The following is a 24,950-nucleotide window of genomic DNA, read 5'->3' as shown; positions in this document are numbered from 1 at the left end:
AAAATGGACCATATCAAAAATATACAACACTTTATATTTTTGTTTCGAAAATTTCGTTTTAGTAAAAGGTTTGTAAATCGGTCGAATTTAAGAATTAAGCGAAAAAACACCAGCAATCAAAATAATAGCACCACATAATATTAATTGACCAACAATTTTAGTGATACAAATATTTTATTTTTATAAACATTGGTAAGAATTTAGATGAAGACTCCTGTTGTTTTTCATTCAAATCGAAGTCATCTGCCTTTGATTTACGATTTGAGTAAACTTCTGACTACAAAATTGGATGGCATATATAAGTTTTGTCAATTTGTTTTTTGAAATTAATAAAACCAAAAAAGAAAAAGAAAAATATTGTTGTATCCACTTCACATTGTTGTATCCACACATTGTTGTATCCACATCTTAATTGGAAATTTTATCTAATAAATAAAGACAAACGGCTTCTTGTTCAAAAATGGCAAGTATTTAAATTAATATCTGATATCATATCCATAAATTGTCCCAATTTTGCTAATTGGACGCTATTTAAATTCACTTCAGTTAAGGAATTTCATTAGAAATCTGACTACTGAGAATGTTTTGTTAGAAGGCACAAATCGTGGCGTATAATCCCCTTGCTAATTGCTTGACGTTTTCATAGATTCGAATCTTTGCATCTTTATTTCGTATGCGTATTCGCTTATTCTCTCTCCGATGCTACCTAACGGGCACGAATACATATTCCAATGACGATACACAGTAAGAAAAATCTTGTTTAAAAATTTTAATTGATTTTGTTGCGGCTCGTGTTTGAGATTGCGAGGAAACGTTGACCTCACTATATATTTAACTACGAATTTTCCACTCGATCATTACATAAAGAGGGTGTTTACAGCAAAACTTTTTCCTCGTCCAAGGAAGAATCTATAAGTCAGCATTAGCATTCTGGTTCAGCCCAAACTGAATACCCCAAATAAATGTAATCCTATAGTACAAAAATCCATTTTGGAGTAGAATACGAATCTGGTATTGAAATTGTGATATGCGGTCTGATCAAGACAAGATGAGAAATGAGGTCTAGAGAACGAATCCGAAATCCAAATTTGCATTCGAGTGGACTTGTAGGGCACACGTGGGTCATGAAAACTTTTGAATTCCTGGACTTTAACTTTAAAATATTTTTGTTTTTCTTAAGTTGTTTAATTGTTGTAGCGAGGCAAACGTCCCCAGCTATTAATAACATAAGATAATAGTATTTTATCTAGATTTGATTTGTTATACAACTTTGGCTTACAATTTTTTTCCAAATGTATCGACATACTAATTTCTCATGCTTTAAATATATTTTAAAGTCCCCAACACAACGAGTTTCTTGCCAGTGTTTTTGTTAGGTTGTTTTTTAGCGGAACTCTTTTACCGCCGATAAAGAAAATATAAATATATATATGTGCGTAAAAATATATGTATGCATGCATTAATATATTTTTGAGTTGGCAGTGTATTTTTGTTGTTGGCTTCTTTGCCGTCCCACACACATTTTGCTTCCCTTGTTGGTTGCCTCGGTTCGTGGAATGTGTGTTTAAATTATAGGCGAATACAAATTATAATAATTTGTATATTAATTCAAGCTTGTTTAAAATCAAATGGAGCTGATATGAATACTACGCTTTAGTCAATGCCGCAAATCAACAAATTTTAATCAATTTAATGCTAATCAACAGCCACGACATCTTTTAAGACTTCAAAGTGTTTTTGAAGATTTTCGTATAATGTGGTCAACATTTTTAGTTTGTCTACCGTTTATTGTGAGTTATTTATCGATGTTCTATGCGTCATATGCGCTAGATGTCAAATTAGGCGATCGGTTTCCATAGCAGATATTAGTAATTAGCATCCCGGTGGTCCGCTTCGCTAGCCCCGTTTTTGATACCCCTTGTTAGTGTAGTACTTCCAAAAAACCTAGATAGGCAGTTTATACGATTATGAAGTTCGTATATTATTTCAAAAATCTGTCCGCTTCTGTAAAAAAAAGTACCCATCGTATTTTTCATTCTTGCACCTACATGCACAATTCCAGACCTCTAGCTCCGTCAGTAAGGAAAGAACCAAATGGTAAAAATTTTGGTACCAAAATGTACGAATTTGGAATGGATCATTGAGTCACCCATCATTTATTTCCTAATTGTACATATGTGCCAAATTTCAGACCTCTAGCTCCATCCATTAAGAAAGTACCAAATTGTACCAATTGCGGTATTAAACGTTCGTTTTCTCGCGTTACCAGTACTATTTCTCCGTTATTTTTCTTTTCTTCCTCATCTTTTTCCACCAGATGTCTTTTAAGTCAAATTTAAAAGTTCACTCACTTCGTACCTTTTTAATTATCTAAATGTAGAAATTTCCAAAAACTCATATAGTCCCCCAGTTAAGGTTGCCATAGTGTATCTAAGTTCCAAAATTCAGAACGCGAGTTAATTTTACAAAGTATGTACCAAATAGTACAGCGGTAATAAACGTACTAGTTTTCCCACTTCCGGTGCGATTTTACAAAATTTTTTTACCAAACCTCATTTTTTCAAGACTCTCTTTAGTTTAAGCCCTAGAACATAATTTTACCCTTTCCGTTCGCTCTGGTCAAATATGTACCATTTCGTACTTTTTGTACCTAAACGTACGAATATCACCGCCTATGACCGACGACCAACATTCGAACAAAATTTCATTATTATAGCTTTTAGTCAGTCACGCAACTTTTTCTCATATATATAGATGTTAATCAAAAGTTTCCCGAACAGCATTAGAAAGAATTCTATCAAAGTTTCCAGTTGTCGCAAGAGTCATAAGGGAATGCTTTGTGCAAAATTTCGTGAAAATTGGTTAACAAATAAACTCATTATTGCAGTGAAAGGTAGCATCAAATGAACAAATATAGGAGACCTATATGTAAATCTGAACCGATTTCTTTCAATATCATTAGATTACCGGGCATATTCACAAAACTTAATGAAGTCTTAATATAGGATTAATAAAGGAAATCTGTCATATAATACTATTACAAATCTTCATTACGTTTTGTGAATACCGGTGTTCATTTCTAACTAGGCTTGTCAGGTCCTCAAAGCATGAGGTCGTGAAACTCTATACTATAAATTGGGATTGGTCGGTATTCTCGAAAAACACAAAAAATATATAAATAAAAAACGGACTAATATCGGCCGAGCCGAATATTGGACACCCACCACCTGGATTCGATTAAATATAAAAAATAAATTGGGATATTGCTTAAGACCACTGGCATTTCAAGAAGTTATATCGAGGGATCGGTTTACAAGGTAATATATGGAGTGCTTATTGAAATGGATCGGTTCTTAAGGGTATACAATGGTGTTCTTTTTGGAAGGTTTAAGTGTACTTCTCGTACCACATTTCAGCCAAGTTGGATCAAAATTTAATCCGTGATAACTGTTTATATGGAAGCTATATCTATATATTTAAAGATCTATCTAGGTGATAGATCTGGATGGCATAAAAATGGTTTGCATCCATTCCATTTTATAAGGGAGCTATATCCATATCAGAACTCATATGGGGCTTTTGCCATTCCCAGCAGCATACAACCATAAGAAGTAACTATTCTAAATTTCAAGCGGATACTTTCATTCGCACAATCACTAAAAAAAGATTCCTCGTAGTTATACTTCCGATTCGTTCAATATTTGTGTTGGCTCCAAAAGTCGGGATTTTCCCATAACTTTCTTTTTTGTCGAATTATAGGGTGTCGGTATAGCCACAGACCAACTCCAAACACCTGGCAAGCCTATCTCTAATCCAAACAATAAGTATGTGCATAATTTCCTGACGATCGGATGAGAATCGCAGTCTGTGGACAGATTGACAAACGAACATGGCTAAATCGAATAAGAAAATAATTCTGAGTCGATTCGTATACCCTGTACTACAGTAATGGCGTAGATTATAGAAAAAAGGTAATTTTTTAAAATTGCATGAAAAACACATTTACATTAACGAACAATAAATAGACTAAAGCATCATATAACGCACCCTTTCATCATTGTATGCATCATGCCTGACTTTGTTTTGCTGTACAACTTCTGCTGTATCGATAAAACATACTTAGAATCAAAATTGCTGATGCTATAAAACTTGCTGACGGGAAACCAATCGAAGGGTTTATTTGTTTTATTTCCGAAATTATTTTTTTTTTTGTTATTGTTTTTTCTTATACATAATAGTGGCTCCAAGAATCTCATGTTATGAGTTTTGCAAACTTGAAAGTGCTTGATATGATCAATTTTTAAATGGTGTGGTACAAAAGCAATTTCTATAGGGGTCAGTGTGAGGTGAAATGGGTCAGGCATTGACTTTGTCTGCTCTGATGGTGCTTTAGTTAGCAACGACTGGGGTTCAACATGACCATTGATGCATTTCTAAATGATACCAATAAACTCGTCTACAATTAATAACTTTCAACAACGCTATTGGCAAACGGCACACGTTCGAAGTCAACACACAATGAGAATAATCGCAACAAAGCGGGTGAGCCTAATTTGCAACTTGTTTTGTGGATAATTAACAATTGATCAAAGAGCAGAAGCCGCCAAACTACAATTGGACGAAATTTTTTATACTGGTAGTGCAAAGATTGAATTGAAGGTAATGAGGGTAGTCGAATAGACAGACAGGTACACAGGTAACCGGTTACGGTTTATTACATGAATGAATGGTAGTGACTACTTGAATGAGAGGGGGCCGGCTTCTTCAATGAATGAGCATTTCAGAAGTAGTCCAACGACACGCTGTTTGCCAATAAATTCATGGAATATATTGTTATTTGTCCCTTAAACTTTTCAATAGAAATCAGACACTACAAACACCGTCACCGATGATACCAGACGACTGCTAATAAGTAGTCCGAAACACCTTTTGACAACCATTTTAACATAGCTTAAATATTTGCTCCCCTGGCTTTTTTTTTAACGAATAAATCAACTCTCTTGAATTTTTATTCATATCGTATAGTTCTTATTGCCATTGCAAATGGGCCATTTAGCTTCATATTGGCATATGTCCTCCATTCGATGTCTCGTTTCGAACGGTACTGAATGGCAATCACACGAAGCTTTAAGTTTTGATCATCATCATTGATCTATGCTTAGCCAATTTACAGTTGAGCACATCAGGTTAGCATATCCGCCTTTATTTCTAAACCTGGCAAAAAAATCCTTTCTATCTACACTAATGCTGGCGACATTCGTGAGCCCTTCGGGTATGTGAAACTCCTCTACGAAGACTCAAAGAGAGAAATCGGAGGTTTTAATTGTTTGAACCACAGAAATAAAGTTCGTGAAACCTAACCGGTACAATAATTTATCGAGGGGATTAACCTCCTATTAAGGTATTTCTCATACACTTTTAAGGTAAGTTAGAAGAAATGGCAACATTACGCAGCAAACAGCAATAACAGTGTTCACGTTCGTTTTCCTGTAAGAGAGAGTGTGAGATGTCTGATTTAGGAGTGTTTTCGGGGGTGAGGTGATCCCCCAGACACTTGGCTCTGAAAAAATATCAGCGTCGTGCTCATCTCTCAAATACCATCTATTTAAACCCCATATTGCCATTGGTTTAAGGGAAGTTTACCACATTCGTTTTCTTATCTCAAATACCTTTCATTTGAGCCACATATTGGCATGGTCGAAAAATTTTTACCCTTTGGGTGTAAAAAATTGTTTTGGGAAAGGGGTGATGCCTTATTTATATCTATTTATCATTTATTTGAACCTCATATTGCAATTGGCCTCAAAATTGGATATCAGATTCGTTTTCTAATCTCAATTTAAACTCCTTATTGCAAAAGTTAGACTACAAAGATTTAGTTACACTCTCTTTAAGACCCAAATTGTGTTGGTGAGCAAATACGTTCTATTTGGGGTTTGTTATAGTGGAGGGACGTCCCCTAGACAATTGGTCCCTAATGTTGATATCAGATAAGTGGTCTACTCCCAAATACCTTAAATTTGTGCCTCATATTTCCATAGTCGGCAAACATGACCGGCTTGGGGGGTTTTTTGGGGGTTGGGCGGCCACATTGACCTATAAAAATGTTTAGTGGGTTTTAGAGTGGGACGGCCTCCCTAGGTACCCCAGCCGAAATTTGGATACCAAATTTTTATTTTTAGAGTACTTTATGAGAGCATACAAAATTTCGCTTAAATCGCACCACCGATCTCCGATATCTGACGTTTCTGAAAATTAGGTAAGGAGGAGGGTCCGCCCACCTTCAGATATCAAAAAATGTAGTACCCTATTTTCACCACGGTATCATTTTGCACCATCTGTGAAAATTTCAAGAAAATCGGTTCAGCCGTTTCTGAGTCTATAAGGAACACACAAACCTACAAACAAACACCAATTGATTTTTATATATAAGAAGATTTAAATTTTTGCAGGAGGGTTTTTAGATATATTTAAATATAGACCGATCTGCACCATATAAAGCAAGGATGGCGAAGGGCTTAACGTAGCTCAATTTCAGCGAAATTAGACAATAAACGAGCCTTTTATGGTTGCAAGACCTTAAATCGGGAGATCGGTCTATATGCCAGTTATATTATATATAAATATCACGAGTTGTATGACGACGGTAGCATAGTTACACGTAGTAAAATATAGTGGTTGCGTTGGCAAGGTCATGTTGTCAGAATGGATGAATAAGCTCGAGTAAAGAAGTCTTTTGACGATCAAAAACCCAATGGAAAGGCCAAATGATGGGAGACACCTACAAACTTAATGTTAGTGATTTTAGAATGAGCGCAGAGGATCGAGGCGCTTGGAACGCTATTCTCCTTTCTGCTAATAGAACATATATTCTGTCATAGCCAATTAAAGTGAATTATAAAAGACCGATCTAGGCCATATTGAACTCGAATGTCGTAGAGCCAAACACACCCCACTATGTTAAATTTTCAGCAATAAACATGCTTTTATGGTCTTAAATCGGGAGATCTATATACACTGTCGGACAAAATAAAGTGCGGTTGTGTACCCTTCTTCATGAATCCTCAATATTTTTTATCAACATGTATTATTTACGGTTTTTTTATTGTCCCATTATTTGTTGGGGTGCCTCAATTATTTCAATTATTTATATTTGAAATTTTTAAACGCGTTCATTCAGGTTTCTTATGTAGAAGTATTGAAGTGTTAAAAAAAAGTCTTTGCGACATAATAAAGTGCGTTTTTTATAAATCGCTTATCGACCATTACTTTTTCAAAACTCATACTCGAATAGATATGTTGGTACAAGATCTCGGAAATGGGATGAAATTCCAAGCATAAAATATCAGAATCTTGCAATTCTGGCAAAGAGAAATTATTTTAAGGCAGCCAGGGATACAAAAGAGAAACTAGAATTAAATATTTCGACTCGAACTGTTTGAAGAAGACATAATGAAAGGGCTTTAAAAAGTGCCTTAGCTAAGAAAAAACCTCTATTACGAGTAGCCAATAGAAAAAACGATTGGTTTTTGCAAAAAAGTATATAAATATGCCTGAATCATTTTGTAATAAAGTTATTTGGACAGACGAGTCAAAATATGAACTTAAAAATTGCAAAAATCGGAAAAGAGTGTGGTGTGAAAATCGAAAACCCTTACACATACTGTAAAACATGGTGGAGGAAGCCTCATGGTGTGAGGATGTTTTTCGTCTTTAGGAAATGGTAGGCTCCTAAAACTTGACTCTAAAATGACTAGAGAACACTATGTAAATATTTTGGAAGAAAATCTTTATAACAGTGCGGAGGAAATGGGCTTGGGGAAGTTAATTTTTTTATCAAGACAACGACCCCAAGCACACGAGTAAGGTCGCTGAAAATATTTTGAAGAAAATAACGTTTAAATAATAGAATGGCCTGCTCAAAGCCCTGATCTAAACCCCATAGAGCATCTTTGGGCTATCCTAGATGACAAAATCCCGATGAAATCCAGATCAAATCTTCAAACATTGCAAAGAGAATGGAGGGCAATTCCAACAAATACTTTGAAGAACCTTGCTTAAAGTATACCTAAAAGATTAAGAGAAGTCATAAATAACAAATAATATTTTTTAGAGAAATATTACTTTGTAATTTTGCCACTTGAAATTCCATATGTGCCATATAGTTTGTATTATAAAAAGAAAATATAAAGTAAGATTTCAATGTTCATTATTAGAAAAAATATTAATCGAATTTAAAATAAAACTATAATTTATAAACATTTGAAACAACAAATATATGTTTCAATCAAAAATTAAAAATATTCAAAACCGCACTTTATTTTGTCCGACAGTGTATATGGCAACTATATAGACTGATCCTGACCATGATCGGTACGAATTTCGTAGGGCCTCGGCTCATTGTGCCAAATTTCACCAAAATCGAGTAAAGAATCTGCATTTTATGGGCCTGAAACCTTAAATCGGCATATTAGTATACATATGTGGCAGCTACATCCAAATCTGGACGGTATTGATCTGTTTAGACGAGGATCCTAATACAACTCTCTGTACCAGATTTCAAATTTCCACACCTTAAATTGAGAGATCGGTCTAATGGCAGTTATATCTAAATATAGGCCGATATTGACAATACTCGGTCCGAATGTCGAGGAGACTAACACAACTCATTGTACTTAATTTCAACAAAATCGGTTCATAAATTCAACTATTAGTGGCTTAAACCTTAAATTAGGGAATCAGTATATATGACAGCTATTTCCAAATCTGAACCAATATAGGCTGTATTGAAGAGGGATGTCGAGATGCCTAACACAACTCATTGTCCCGATATCGGATAATAAATATGGTTTAAGATGCTAAGACTTTAAAGCGGCATCTCGGTCTGTATTGGGGCTATATCAAGATATAGTCCGATATAGCCCATTACAGGACAAACAAGTAAAAAGGCGTTAAGTTCGGCCGGGCCGAACTTTGGATACCCACCACCTCGGCTATATATGTAAACCTCCTTTCGTCGAAATCCGGTGCAAAACTCATAACTTATGTCCCATAGCAGAAATATGTGGAGGGGCTTAACTTAACTTTTTGTCCCAAATTTCGGCAACATCGGACAATAAATGCGCTTTTTATGGGCCCAAAACCTAAAACCGAGAGATCGGTCTATATGGCAGCTATATCCAAATCTGAACCGATCAGTGCGATAATACAGAAGTATGTCAAGGGGCTTAACTTAACTCACTGTCCCAAATTTCGGCGACATCGGACAATAAATGCGTGTTTTATGGGCCTAAGACCCCAAATCGGAGGATCGGTCTATATGGCAGCTATATCCAAATCTGGACCGATCTGAGCCAAATTCACAGAGGACGTCGGAGAGCCTAAGACAACGCACTGTCCCCAATTTCAGCAAAATCGGATAATAAATGTAGCTTTTATGGGCATATAACCCTAAATCGGAGGATCGGTCTATATGGCAGCTATATCCAAATGTGAACCGATTTGAGCCAAATTGACGAAGGACGTTGTAGGGCCTCACACAACTCACTGTCTCAAATCATAGCAAAATCGGCTAATAAATGTGGCTTTTATGGGCCTAAGACCCTAAATTTGAGGATCGGTCTATATGGCAGCTATATCCAAATCTGAACCGATCTGAGCCAAATTGACGGAGGATGTCGAATGGCCTAACACAACTCACTGTCCCAAATTTCAGCAAAATCGGATAATAAATGTGGCTTTTATGGGCCTAAGACCCCAAATCGGAGGATCGGTCTATATGGCAGCTATATCCAAATCTGAACCGATCTGAGCCATATTAAAGGAGGATGTTGAATGGCCTAACACAACTCATTGTCCCAAATTTCAGCAAAATCGGATAATAAATGTGGCTTTTATGGGCCTAAGACCCCAAATCGGAGGATCGGTCTATATGGCAGCTATATCCAAATCTAGACCGATCTGAGCCAAATTGACGGAGGATGTCGAAGGGCCTAACACAACTCACTGTCCCAAATTTCAGCAAAATCGGATAATAAATGTGGCTTTTATGGGCCTAAGACCCTAAATCGGCCGATCGGTCTATATGGGGGCTATATCAAGATATAGTCCGATATAGCCCATCTTCGAACTTAACCTGCTTATGGACAAAAAAAGAATCTGTGCAAAGTTTCAGCTCAATATCTCAATTTTTAAAGGCTGTAGCGTGATTTCAACAGACAGACGGACAGACGGACGGACATGTCTAGATCGTCTTAGATTTTTACGCTGATCAAGAATATATATACTTTATAGGGTCGGAAATGGATATTTCGATGTGTTGCAAACGGAATGACAAAATGAATATACCCCCATCCTTCGGTGGTGGGTATAAAAATGAATCTGCAACGTTTCAGCTCAATATCTCCATTTTTAAGGACGGTTGCGTGATTTCAACAGACAGCCGGATAGACGGGCGGACATGATTAGATGGTCTTAGATTTTTACGACTATCAATAATATACTTTATAGGGTCGGAAATTGATATTTCGATGTGTCTCACTGAATGACAAAATGACAAAATTATGGGCATAAAATAATAAATAAATAGGTGTTAGTACTGATTCGTACACATAATAGGCCTGAGGAATTTCACGGGGTACTCCTGTATCGCTAAGACATATTCCAAATTGTTTGTGTCTTTTTGTGTAAGCATTTCATATTTCTCTGGAATTCTAAGCATCAACAGTTTCGGAATGCCATTCCCCAGTGCCCGCTGCAAAAAAGATGCGGTGAACGCAAGCGGAGGGAGTAGAACACTCTGTTCTTATCTGTGTTCACATGGAGCAACAGCGTCAGTGGCGCTAAATCACTGTCCTATCTTTAATTTTGTGAAAGCATCACGTACGCATTCGGTTATATTTGCTCTTGCATACTACTCAGGATGTAGCATCTTGCAAATTATGTTTCAAATCAAATCACAAGCGATAAAAATACAGTAGCAGTTTTGCAATAACATCTTCAACATCGCCACAACAACATGATCACCTTAATCAAATGTTGGTCCAGCCAAAGCGGTAGCATCATTCAAACTATCATCTCATTAATGCTGCACATGTTCTCATTACTCTTGGCGAGGCATTACCATAAACAGCGGCTATCGTCAATCGATCGATCCAAGGCGCAATTCCATTGCAATGCGAATTCCCTGCAAACCTTGAAACATGTCTCGTTGCCACTGTGTTGCACATTGAACTCTGTGATGTGGATCCATCCAAGCGATTTACGATTTACACGTACGTGCCGCAGACAATTTCAATTTTCCATAATCGGCCACAACGTAAATCCATCCCGCCAGACATCACCCATAACCGCACAATTTCCAACTCAAGAAACATGAATAACTTTCTTGCCACTGCATTTAAACGAGCCAGAGTAAAAAGCGCTCTGCGAAATCATGGGCTTGTGGAAGCAACGGACGGATGGGAGAGTGGACTGACGAAACAGTAGCTAAATAGGCAAAATCGTGTGATTTCGGTTAACAGTGCAATCGGCTGTCGGCTATGGGATCAAGCGAAAAGGTCTGAACACACTAACACCGCTAAGCTTAACAAGATGAAGCTTGTCAGCGGCATCTGCAACTTCATTGGTAAGACCATTGTTTTGCTGCCGAAGATTTGCTGGCACTGGTGCTGGTAGTTGGTCATCCCAATTCGTATGCATTGATTCAGTTCACGCTCACGTTCAAAGAAAATCAGAAACCGTTTCCCCAGTTTTGCATAACCATTGTCGGTCCAGCAATCGCACAGACACATGGGCAGACACTCCGTCACATACTCAGTCCAATTTCTGGGGTAATCATGTCGCAATTGCCCAGCCAGCCATCCATCTATCATTGCGAAATTGATTTGGATGCAAGCTAATCTCCCTCTTCTTGTGTTCGTTTTGTGACTTTTTTGTTTTTGCTTTCGCACATTTGAATGAACAAAAAAAAAATTAATTTATAACTTCTTGCTCCACTTAATCACTATTTAAGGCGAGGGTATGTTAAGTTTGATACCTACTTTGTCTATTAACACACAATTAATGAAAACAAGTGAAAGCTTGTCTGTAAAGAATTAGCGAAAATTTTCGGAGGGCCGAGTTGTATTTAATCCCATGTGAGCAGAAGCTAAAAATCTGATTATATTTCCGTCCCAGGTGCGTAGTATGATCAAGTTACATAACTGCTGCAAATCGTAGCAGTTGATAAAGAAGTCATAACAGAACTCGTCAGGCAAACGGATAAGAAAGCACCGTACATTTTGTTAGATGTCAAATAGGGAGCAGCGTCACCGTCGTGCGATTAAGTAGCAGTTTGGCCTTTTTTGAAAGTTTGCCCCTTTCTGCGACATTTGTATTCTGTCTCCTTGGGAGTAGGGAATGTTAAATTTAATGAAAGCTCAAAATATCTACTTGTCTTGCTGGACTGGGTGTTGAACTTCAAGACGATTATATAAAACCAACCCAATAGTAACATAGCCACTTGGAAGTTACCATGCCCCAGATAATGACCTTAAAATTGCTCAACAATTGAGAATAATCTTAGCTTATATGCCATCTATTAACAATATATATATATATATGACTTCTAGACAAATTTGAATTTGTCCCTTTAATTTAAGTATTGTACATATCTATCGTAGAATAAGTCGAAGTATATGAAGCCAAATTGTGAATTGTAAATGAACTTGTAGCACGTAAGGAAATATCAATTAGCACTAAATGTACCCATTTTTAGCACTTAAGCTCACCTGAAATTCTTTTACTAATGAACTTGCCACTTGTTTACAACCCCAGCAAGGTGAGCAACACATCTCTACTCTTTCTCTCATAATAAAACCAATGTCTCTATATCAATACCCGAAGTTTACCATTGGGTAATTTTTTTTCTAACTCTTTTTCGTTGGGATTACCTTCTCGCCATCTAACTTATTATTCCTTATTCTGTGAGGAATAATAAGATTAGTTAATCGCATAATATTACAGCCCACACAGCATCGACTGAGGGAATTCCGCCAGTCACGTCACCGCCTCTCTTTTCTCAAAGCAACAGCCAATCTAACCCGACTTCACGTCTAACTGGAAGACCCCCACTCCTGTTTATGGTCCTTCGAGCCTTGTTAATCGTGACTGCGCCTCAAATGGTCCATCCGCTTAGTAGCATTTTGGCACACTCTTTACAACATTTCGGCCGGTATCTCACGAATAAATGATTCAATGTTGTCTTCCAATGCGTCAATTGAAGCGAGTTTTTCTGCAAAGACATGAGCTTTAACATAGTCCCACAAAAATAGTCTAAGAACGTTAAACCACACGCTCTATGCGGTCAATTGCCCTGTCCCGAACATGAAATAAAATGTTTACCGAACTCGCCTCTCAAAAGATAGATATAATCTCACGGTAGCGTTCACCATTTACAGTTACGTCACGATTCCCATCATCTTTGGAGAAGAATGGGCCAATGATGCCACCAGCCCATAAACCGCACCAAACTGTGACTTTCTGGATAAATTGGTTTTCTCTTGCAATGCTTCTGGCTGATTTTCACTCCAAAATCGACAATTCTGCTTATTTACGTACCCATTGAGCCAAAAATTAGCTTCGTCGTAAAATGGAAAAAGAACGCGATGAACTATCTTAAAATTAAATTGTTGTATTATATTATATTACATTGATTGGAAAATATCTCTCACCTTCTTTGGAAATGAAAATGGTATCGGGAAATGAAGAAATATCCCAGCAAAGGTTGCACATATGACTTTTTCAAACAAGGCCAGCCTCTTTTCCGAGAAAATCGGATCAGATTTACGTATAATGATTGTATGTGTTTTTTAAGCGTTATGCGATTTTATGGCTGTGAAAAGACACTCAATGCAATGTCTCAAACATTTAATTTTTTGCGTGCATCATTTTGGTTCTCTCTTTGCACTTAACGTTATTTCTCTCAACGCACAGTGGGAGAACAACGAGCAAACTAGTAAAAAAATATATATAAAAGACGTATTGTAGATGTGTTTTAATTGAAATTTGAACAAGATATGTTAATTCAAACGGGTGCTATATGTACTTCCTCATAGACAATTTTAGAAAAACCCCTCAAATTCCAAAGCCCAGATCCCCCATTTGGGTTTATGTGTTTTTAAATCCATATGTTCCCTGAACCCATGCAAAAACTATGTTGTAACTAGCAATATTTGTAGCCTCCACAGCAAATTTACTAAAGGATGCCAATTTGGAATCATTCATCCCCTCCCAAAAAGAGATTTTTGTAAAAAAAAAATTCGGGCAGAGTTTATTTTAAGAGTTTCAAGGACACTTTTATCTGCAAAATTCAAAAAGAATTGCTAAGATATCTTTATTCGTTTTTTTAGAGATTTTTCAATTTGATTTTTGGTTTTCACAAAAATGCAATTTTCCCCTGTTTTGGAATGAATGTCAGAGACACAAATGCGGCTGATTCATGTACAATGATTTCCAAACTGTACAAATTTTAACTAAATTATCAGATGTGGACACTTTTTGTGGCAAAGTCGATGTCCATCTTATCACAAATCGAAATCATGCATAAAAAAGAAAATCGAAGCACTAATGCCTTTGTAAACTGCAAAATACAAATCAAATCTAGGTCAAAAATGCACAGAAAAAATTTAAAAAGCGAATATCCCCGAAACAAGTCGAGATATTGTAATCCTCAAGGGATTGTTACAAACGAAGATTTGACAAGTTTTCGAAATACCGAGGTGACCAACTTTAGGGGAATGCCAAAGGCTGAAAGGATATGGACGGATATTTAGACTCTCGGATATTCTCAAGTATTTGCTTTACAGTACTATTTACACTCTATGGTTTAGGGTATTATACAGTCAACTCGCCTTGGTTTTATTCGCTACGATCTAACTGCTATGGTCTCTCAATGCTGTATGTATGACCTTACTAGTCCGGCTTAAATTTTAGCAGATATCGCACTGACCATAAATGGCTGCCTGACTTCATGCAGACGGAAAGCCACGTCTCACAAGACGACCTATGACGATTCATACGTGATGTTCGCAAATGTATGACAACGGACTGCGACGGCTGATCGATATGTTCAAACTTTCAGTTATTTCATTGCTCTTTGGTGAATTAATCCCCTATCAACATGTAGTTAAGTTGAATGAAAGAAAGTCATATAAAAATAAATAACCCGAATGAAATCATAGTTATTGGTAACAAGATCGTAAGCTATTTTTAAAAAGTGTATACAAAAGTATTGAACAGATTAATGTGTAGTTCAATTGAGCTTAGGCGCTGTCCTTTCTTTAACTACTAAAAGCTCAAAGATCAACGAGTAAATGCAAATTTGCCCATGAATATTCCATTTAGGAACAGAGGCAAATTTTTCACATACCAATGAGTGCTATCCGATTCAAGCTCAATGATGATCATAAATTTTAATATTTAATGTAACTATCGGTATAGAAGCGAACCAGTTGGTACGTTTATTAATAATGTGGCAGTATGTTTTGTTTTTGAATAAATAAAAATTTATCACAGTTACTCAAAACTGTAGCACTTAGTAAGACGAACTCATGGAAGTGAATCCCAACTTAGGAGGATCAGGACAGAAAATGTTCGCCCTAGTTTTTTGTGTTTTAAGTTTTCAAAAGTATGTTCTTAAACCTGGTAAAGTATCAGCCGCATTTGTCTGCCTTAACAAAAGTTATTAATTTTTTTTAAACCCACCACCATAGATTGGGTGTGGAAAACTCCTGTACTTCGATTTGACTTTTTGAGCCACTAGAAAGAAGCCTCAATGTTTGTCCGAATTGGCTCAACTTTCGCAAGGAGTGTTTTGCTACGACTCCTTACAAACGTGATATAGCTCCCATATAAACCAATCTCCCGATGTGACATCTTGAGGCCCTGGAAACCGTAAGTGTTATACGACTAGGCTGTAATTTCGCCCGCAGCGGGTTATTTTGATTTCCAACATCCATCGTTAGGTCTCACATAAATCGATCTCCGATCGATTCTATTTTCGGCTGATTTGGCAGAAATTTCTACTTTCTGCTTGTTCAGTGTCCAAATCATTGAAGTGAGACATAGAAATAAGGCATAGGCGACTTCAGAGCATAAAGAACTCATTGTCGAATAAAAAAGGAAGTGGACAAAAGAATAAAAAAAGGGCAAACTCTATTCACGTTAAATTAACCAGATATCTAGTAGAATGGTCTCGAGAGCTCTACAGGGTAAACCCAATTGGGTTCAGAGATTACTTACATTAAGATTATATTTTGCCTAAGGCGTACACTTCTTTGGCTTTTATGTGACGAAATTGTAAGGAGTTCTCAGACCCCAACACTCGTAAGTTAGTGTAAACGACATTTGTTAGATCAAGATTGGACTATGCATCAATTGTATGGAATCCATATTATTTTGTGAATATTAATCGTTTGGGAAGACTCCAAAAAATTTTAATTAATTTGCATTATTTCCCATATTTTTCTCAAATCCATTCCCATCTTATGAATCGGGGTGTAATTTTATTCATTTAGACCCAATTTAATTTTATTCATGTTAAAACGAATAGAAGTAACTATAGTCAAAGTGAAACCAAGAATCAAAGTCTAACTTTATTCATTTGGACTCATTGAGTGTCCGCAGATCTAAAATGTTTGTTGTTTTCCTTTATAAATTGGTTTCTGGATCTATATACCACTCTGAGTTGCTTTTCTTAATAGGATTCAAAGCACCAAGTAGATCTCTAAGATTTGTTGAAGTGTTTTATGTTAAAACGAATAGAAGTTACTATAGTCAAAATGAAACCATTAAATAATTTAATCTTATAAATATGAAATTTAATTTAGATTTTTCTTTCACCATTAATAGATTTAAGGATTTATAAGATTTATATTTCGCTAGTAATTATGATAATCGTAGTCTGTAAGAATTGTAATTCCATAGACTGACATAAATAAATAAATACTTGGAGCTTCTATTAAAATACATTTCTGTTGCCAAATTCAGCAAAATAGGATGACAACTATGTTGTTGTTGTTGTAACAGTGTGTGTATAATGAAGCGGCCAATGAAGGAATCTATTAGGACAATCCGGTACGTACAACCATATGCCATAGAATTGCGACAAATATGTATATTATGGTACAGCTCAATCGGCTTAAAAATAGGTTTCTTATAGGCCAAAACCATTCATTGGGAGATCTATATATATGACATCTTTATAGAAAAACAATCCGATTTGGCAAATTTTTGGCATGGTTAAGGAGTTTGGCCCAAAACAAGTCTTTGTTTCAAATATGAGGTAAATCGATTAGAAAATGAGCATTTTGTGGGCTCGGGAAGTTAAATCGGAAGATCGATCTATATAGGACCAATTCCAAAACCTATATGGTCCTATGCCTTCTATAATAATAAACTATTTCTATTTTTGACCAACTTTACTGAATGAACTCACGACATTGTGCGGTGACCTCCAAAATCAACGCTCGACTGTGAACTTGAAATGGGAAAACCCTTCATTTTTGTTTTTTTTCTACTCAAGTTTTTTCTTAAACGAATGGTATTGTGAAGGGAAAAATATTTAATCCACTCAAGCGGAAATTATGCATAATGAGGCACGGGAATACCCGACAAAATAGTTAAATTGGCTCAACATGAATAAACAACCAGATATTTAGTCATATGCTGGATATGAACTAACCGTTATTTTAAATTTTATTTATTCATCAACTATCTTGCCCCCTTCAAAGTAATCCCCCTCACATATTTTTTATTTTTTTTTTCAATTTATGTCTGTTTTTTCCAATCTTCGAAAAACTTCTTAAACGCACGTTTTGGTTACACAAAACTTGATACAGTTTCGTTGATCCATTTTTACGAATAGCAAAAAATCGAAGAAAACACTGTCTGAAAACTTGTCTGTCGAAAACAAAGTGACACTCCAAAATGACTGATATTACCAACATATATAACAGACCGACTTAACAAAAAATCGAATATACGAAACTTATGAAATTTGCAAATAACGGTAATTTTTTGATCACACCTCGTGTAATAATATTTTTATTTATTTATTTATTTATTCGCATCTTTGCAACACTAAGCCTATTTGGCCAAAAATTCGCATTGCATATGTAACAATATGCCTAAGTACAAAAATAAAACTTAACTCTCACTAAAATCTAAATTATGAACTATTCTTATTTGATTACAAAAAAAAAAAAAAGAAATGGTTATTATAGGCTCCCCAGCCAATTAAAAACAAAACAGGAATAATGAAAAGCATCTAATCCTATGATGTTAGCAACAACATTCATGAAAGAGGAAAAAAAAAAGAATACTACAAGCGTAGAAAATGGCACATGTTCAGAAGCGGCAGCAAAAGCATATGGAAAAAGAAAAAAATAAGTCAATTAAAAAAGGGACAAAAAGCAGAAATCAGGATTCCTCAAAGTTAAAGTAACCTGTAATTTTCAATCGAAAAGCATTGTTTGAATGAGAAAAAATTCTCAAATCAATAGGTAAAAAATTCCAGCACCGAGCAATACGTACAGCGAAAGACTTTTCGTATGAAGAACATGATATCCTAGCAATAACAATTTGAGTATTTCTAACCGAACGGGAGAAGGTAAATAAATCGCGTAAAGGAAAAGGTACACCATTTTTAATTATTTTATGAAACAACAGCAGGTTAGTACAATTGATATAGTTCTCGAAGGAAACACCAAGAAACTCTCTGACGAATTCTGTTACATGTTCACGCCTGCGGACACTAAATACAAATCGAACAATGATATTAATAATACGCCTTAACCTCTGAATGTTGCCTATGGTAGTACCAGACACAACCTCAAGACCATATCTAATAGAAGGCATTAACAATGCATGGGCCAATCGTTTTCTAACCCATAGAGGCAAATAAATGTTTGTAGAATATATCCTACGCAGGGTATAGTACACTCTACTATGTACATGGTCAATATGAGCCCCAAAATTTAGATTCTTATCAAGTACCAACCCAAGACACTTAAGCTCATCCACAAAGCTAACCTCATCATATCCCAACAAAAGATGAAAATCAAACACATTATTTCCAAACAACAAGGCTTTAGTCTTTAACGGGTTAATTGTGAAGGCATTAGTACTGGTCCATCGACAAACTTGACCCAAACAACGATTAATTCCAATCTCCAAAGCATCAGGACAATCACGTTGGCCATTAAAAAGAAGTAGAACATCATCTGCATATAAGAAAACTGTGCAAATAGATAGATCTAAGCATTCAGGTAAATCATTTATGTATAGAAGAAATAGCAAGGGCCCCAAGACCGAACCTTGGGGAACACCAGAGGCCAGAGGAAGAATAGAGGAAACATTGCCATTCAAGCTAACAAATTGAGACCTACCACCTAAGTAGGATAAAATAAGTCTGCATGCAGAATTAGAAAAATTGAATTTTGAACAAAGTTTCTCTACTAAAATCTTGTAAGATATGGAATTAAATGCCTTAGTCAAATCAAGGGAAACCAAAACACTAAATCTATCCAAATTGTTATTCATTCTTATAGAGTCCGTAAGCTGAAGGAGTAAAGTGGTTGTACTATGGCCTTTACGAAATCCATGCTGGTTTTGAAAAATTCTATTTGTAAATTGTAAAAGAATCTGATCTTTCATAATATGTTCGCAAACCTTCGACAAAACAGGCAGAATGGAAATAGGTCTCAGATCTTCCAGGCTATTGACCGAAGCTCTCTTCGGAATAGGAACTACACGAGCTGTTTTCCATGCAGTAGGAAAAACAGAGGAAGTCAGAATTGCATTTACCAAATCCAATATGACACCAGATAGATGAGGAAAAAGAATATTTAAGAACTGCACAGAAACTCCATCAACTCCAATTGCTTTCGACTTAATCTTAGATATAGCAACAGCAATATCATCAATACCAATGCAATCAAAAGAAAATCCATCTTCACTAAAAGAAAAAGTATTGATATCAATAATATCATGCAAATTAGATTGCGCGCCATGCGCAAAGAATTCATTGACGTCATCTATGTCGCCATTGTACACGAAAGCATCATCACCAATGCAACCAGAACCACGAAGCACTTTCCATAAACCATCCGCATTAAGCCCACCGAAACGTCTTACAAAATACTTCCGTCTCTCTCTCCGAATTAGAGATTTAGTTTTATTTCTATATCTGCAAAAAGTTCGCCAGTTTTCTGGTGTTCTGTTCAATTGGTACTCAGAGTAAGCCATATCCCTCAAAGACTTAGTGAAAACAATATCGTTGGAGTTCATCCACTCATCACCAAACAAAACGACTCTTTTCCTCAAAACAGGAACAAAAGAAAAAAGACTTTCAAATAGGTTTGTCAGAATAGTACACTTTTCATTTACATCTGAAGACATGTACATATCAGAGAAATTAAAACTGTCCAAAAAATTAAGAACTCCAGACATATCAATGTTATTGTAGTCATAAAATTCCACAAAGGGATCTGTCCTACTCATGCGAAAATCAAAAGCCGCAAATATCAATGCATGGCGAGAAATCGCAGGGCATTGAACCTGGTCCGATAAATGTTCACTTAAATTAGAACTCAGGAGCATAAAGTCTAACAAGGTTGTGGTGCCATGCACTGCATCAAAGTGTGTGGGCCTAGAATTGTGCAAAACGGATAAACATAATCTACAGCAGGTCGAACGAACTAAAGAAGAAGAAGAAATATTGAACAAGTTGCAATTGAAGTCACCAACAACTATTATATTGGAAAACTGTATGAAAAGATCACGATGAGTTTCCTCAAACGTGGCAAAATCACCTGGAGGAGGCAAGTATACAACCCCAAATAATATCTTAGCCGAACCAGAATAAAGTTCAATAAAGAGAGACTCACACATCCCCAAAATGGAACTTTTAAAAACCAACTTATGTTTAAGGTTCGATGAAATATATATGCCTACGCCACCGCCCCTAGAATTCTTGCGGTCATTTCTATGTAAAGTATATCCTGGAACATTAACAGAGCGTGAAGAAACAGGGGATTTAAGCCAGGTCTCAGAAATTCCTACAACATCAAGCTTAGATTCATATAAAATCGATTTAAGTTCATCAAATTTAGATGAGTAAGCTGAAGGTCTCATGCTCTGGCAATTTAAATGGGCTACATTTAATTTGTCATTACATTCTCTCAATATTGAGTTTATAAAATTGTTGTTGCTAACAACAGGACCAAGGTTTAAGTTAGAAGACATCAAAGGTATAAGAATCTTCTGTTGCGGGGAGCCAAAAATTGAGAAATATTAGTAAACTAGGTCTATTTGTAATCATAACGAAGAAAATCCTAAAACCCATATAATATATTAAATTTAAATTCATATAATATATTAAATTCAAATTACTGCTAAGCAGCTGATCATTATAAATTATGAGATCCATAAAAAAAACTAACAAATTATTTGTTATATACATACATAATCAATCGAAGTATTTACACATTTGTTCAGAAATAGAGAAAAAAAAAATACAAAAATATTCAAATTATTCAAAAATTTTCGAAAATAGAAAAATTTACCAAAAAAATTGTTAATCAAATCTCTAAGAATTACAATAAACGTACGTGTAGAACGGATTATGATGTTTCGCCACCAGACGACTCAAGAAGCGCAACGCACTCATCAACACCACGAATAACTTCGCTTCCATCATGTAACGATAACTTGACCCTCAAATTGTCACCGTGCAAGATTCTGTATTTAACAGCCAGTTGTTTTCGAAGTAGTTGCTTGCAAATCATGTTGAAGTGGCTTGCTGCAGGAGAATAGTGATCGTTTAAATATACCCGGCGTTCAACATCATTGCCAGCACCATTAAAAAAGTCACACACCCTCAACGACCGTGTTTTCCAGTATTCGCTCATAATAGCATCTCGAATCATTACATTATTTAATTTAAGCAGAATAAACTTTCGGTTACTTATGTAGCAAACATGGTTTATGTCTTGCTTAGTAATGTCAACCTTGAAGAAAGCACCTAATGAGACAACAGTGCCAACTAAATCAGTAATTCCACCGGGTAGGCCACCAATGATTATGTCCCCACGATTAAGACGTCGATGTAACATGTTATTTTCCATTTCCAACTTGGAAATCCTAAGAGATGTTGAAGTTTCCACAGATATTATTTTTTTATTACATTCAACAATGTCTGCTCTAATGCCACTCATACATGTAGACATCTCTGTTTTTATATCATCCAAAGCATCTTTAATCGCCATTTGGTCACTATTATTCTTTGTGATGAAATCATCCAGCTTTCTTTCTAAACTGCATATGTCAGTAAAAAAACCATTTGTGCCAATATTATTTTCACACGAGTTACATATAAAGGCGCTTGATTTCACAGACCTCAGCGCAAGTAAATCTTTCTCCGATAGTTTGACGCAGTTGGCATGGAACCAGCGGGAGCACAGTCTGCACATCACACTCCCAGATTTATTTATTGGCTCCTCGCAGCAACCACATTTTAGAGATTTGTTTCCCGGCATAGCTCAAAAATAATAAAGCAGCAAACACAACAGCAACAACAACAGCACGCAAAGAGGAATACAAAAATATCAAAATATCCAGTTAGGAATTCAGCAATAGCAATGCAATAACAACGGCAACGATGGTTATGCAACTCAACACCAGCTTGGGAGAATATGATTCTCTGTAGATTCGGCCAATTTACAGGAAAACTTGATAAAATTCCAAAAGCCTGCAGTTTGTTTAATGTAAAGCGCGAAAAAATACTTCAACTGAAGAACAGTATAATAGAGAATTTTAAAAAGAATGATCAGCTGTCAAACGCACACTTCTACTCAGGCATAGGGTTGCCAAATATTTTTTTTTTCAACTTGGATACACTCAAAAAAGTTAAATTAAGCTATTTTCCGTACAATTTCAGAGAATGCCGAAGGTTTTCCCAAGCGCATGGTTTATTTTCCTTGTTATCTTAAAGAACCAAAATTTTTGTTAAATAAAAAAACATAAAATACCTATTTTTTCGAATATTTTTATCATTCATTCACAAATTCTTTAAACTACGCAATGATGTTTTTACTGACTTTTGGCTGCATGTTAAACTTACCTTGGTCTTCGTCAAAGTTTTTGGTTGATAATTGGAACAGAGCATCTAAAGGAGTATCATTGGGATTTTTCGAACTCTTATTTCCGCTACTCCTTGTACCTTCTTCAGTTTCGCTGGCCGATAATCGCTCTAATGATGACTGACATTTGCGATCACTTCTTTCTGTCACATCTTCATCCTCATCGGCATCATCATCCTCGCTGGCCACATTGACCTCCGGGGAACAACATTGACTGCCACCAGAACTGGAATCGCGAGATCCTCCTCGTTCGGAGCCATCTTCTGAGGGTATTATATTTGGGTCCATGCTCATTTGACGCAGCAACTGGGCCTGGGCGTGAAAATGCTCTTGCAATTGCCGATGATAGTCCCAAGCCAGACGTTGCTCATAGTGTAGAAGGGTTGGTGGTATTAACGGTTGCAGTGTCAGGTGTGGTGAAGTTGCATTTGGAAGAGCAATGGCCCCCAAACGGACAGGATCACCCCATGAAGTGGGCATGAGCTTGTGCATTGAGGGCAAATCGAGCATAAGCAAAGGAGCCGTTGAAGCACATACTTCAGGCATTGGTAATGTATGAGTTATTGGAATATTACCGGACATGGTTGGGCCCACCACTCGTGGTCGAATGGTAACGGGTGGTGGAGGTGAAGCATTGATATTCTTAGGATCTGTTTTCTCTTCTTTTTTGCCCAAAATATCGGCAATGGAAAAGCTTTTAACTCGTTCATGGCTGGATTTTCGTCTTTGAGGCAAAGGCTGGACAAAATCCGCATGTTGGAGATGGTTCATAGGCGTCTTTTGTCTTTTCGCCGGAGGGATACAATTCTGAGAGGAAGCTTTTGCAATGACTGGCGTTAGAGACGTTCGGTGTCTGGGCGGCGGTGGACTGGGGGAACCCACCGATATCTCGGACATGGCGGGGCTACTGCAACGTATCATAGTCATTGATGCGGAAGGAATTTCGTTGGACAAGCCGCACATATAAAAAGTTAATGAAACACTTTGTTTGCACTGTCAAAACAACTTAAATATATGTCACAATTAATTCTGTTGCGATTTTCATTTCTTTTCTGTTCATAAAATTTCTTTTTTTTTTGCCGATTGAAAGGGGAAACTGCTAATTAGCACATTATAATTTGTTCATACATTCGCTTACAAAGTACCAGTCTAAGTTTTGCAGCATTCAAGTTTTGGCGTCACGAATTTCAATTAACACAAACAACAAGAAAATATCACGTGTGTACGTTTAACCAGTTTTTGTAACATGTGAACTACACGCACGTTGGTATTACAAAATAGCGTCGGCAAAACGTGCGTTATTAGTGGCAGCGCAAAAAATGGCTCGTGGCGTCCATGAAACTAACGAGAAAGGAACTGCTTGCAAAAAGGCCAGACACAGTGTTCCTTCGATTACACACAACAACGAAAGAAACCCCCCAAAGAAAACTGGTTTCCGAAGTGCGAGAGCACACCACTCATACATGCCTCCTTCATCTAACCGACGCCGGCAGAGACAGAGAAGCTGGCGTTACTTGAAAAAGTAACACACACTGAAGCTCACAAATAAATTGTTTCCTCTCTGCAGAAAAAGAGTATAAACCCAACCATACGACCTGGCTAAACAGTTCGTTCATTTCAATGGGGAAGAAAGAGATGAACATTTGCTTTCTAACGGTGCTCAACATTTGGGGGGATAGTGTCTTTAGCCAATCACAGGTCTTGTTTAACCACCACTCTTTACTTGCAACCATTGCTGCTCTCTCGCAAGCCCACTCTCCCAGTTAGTGA

At 36.5% G+C, this 24,950-nt stretch overlaps 1 protein-coding gene across 4 annotated transcripts in view; it reads right to left on the bottom strand.

Moving 5' to 3' along the window:
* Positions 1 to 24,598, bottom strand: part of LOC106089423 (homeobox protein B-H1) — a 97,454-nt gene extending 72,856 nt beyond the window's left edge. For 2 of the 4 annotated variants that reach the window (XM_013255265.2, XM_013255266.2), the window contains exon 1: positions 23,162 to 24,597. In XM_013255265.2, coding sequence (XP_013110719.2) covers positions 23,162 to 24,143 — 982 coding nt within the window. In that variant the 5' untranslated portion in view covers positions 24,144 to 24,597. Of the gene's footprint in view, positions 1 to 23,161 lie in introns of all 4 variants that reach the window. The other 2 variants (XM_059362472.1, XM_059362473.1) reach the window with 2 other exon arrangements.
* Positions 24,599 to 24,950: the final 352 nt, after the last annotated feature.

The sequence above is a fragment of the Stomoxys calcitrans genome, chromosome 2 (genome assembly GCF_963082655.1).
Source record: "Stomoxys calcitrans chromosome 2, idStoCalc2.1, whole genome shotgun sequence".
Lineage (NCBI taxonomy): Eukaryota > Metazoa > Arthropoda > Insecta > Diptera > Muscidae > Stomoxys > Stomoxys calcitrans.
Note: the sequence above shows the minus strand (reverse complement) of the source record. Positions and strands in the feature narration are given on the sequence as shown.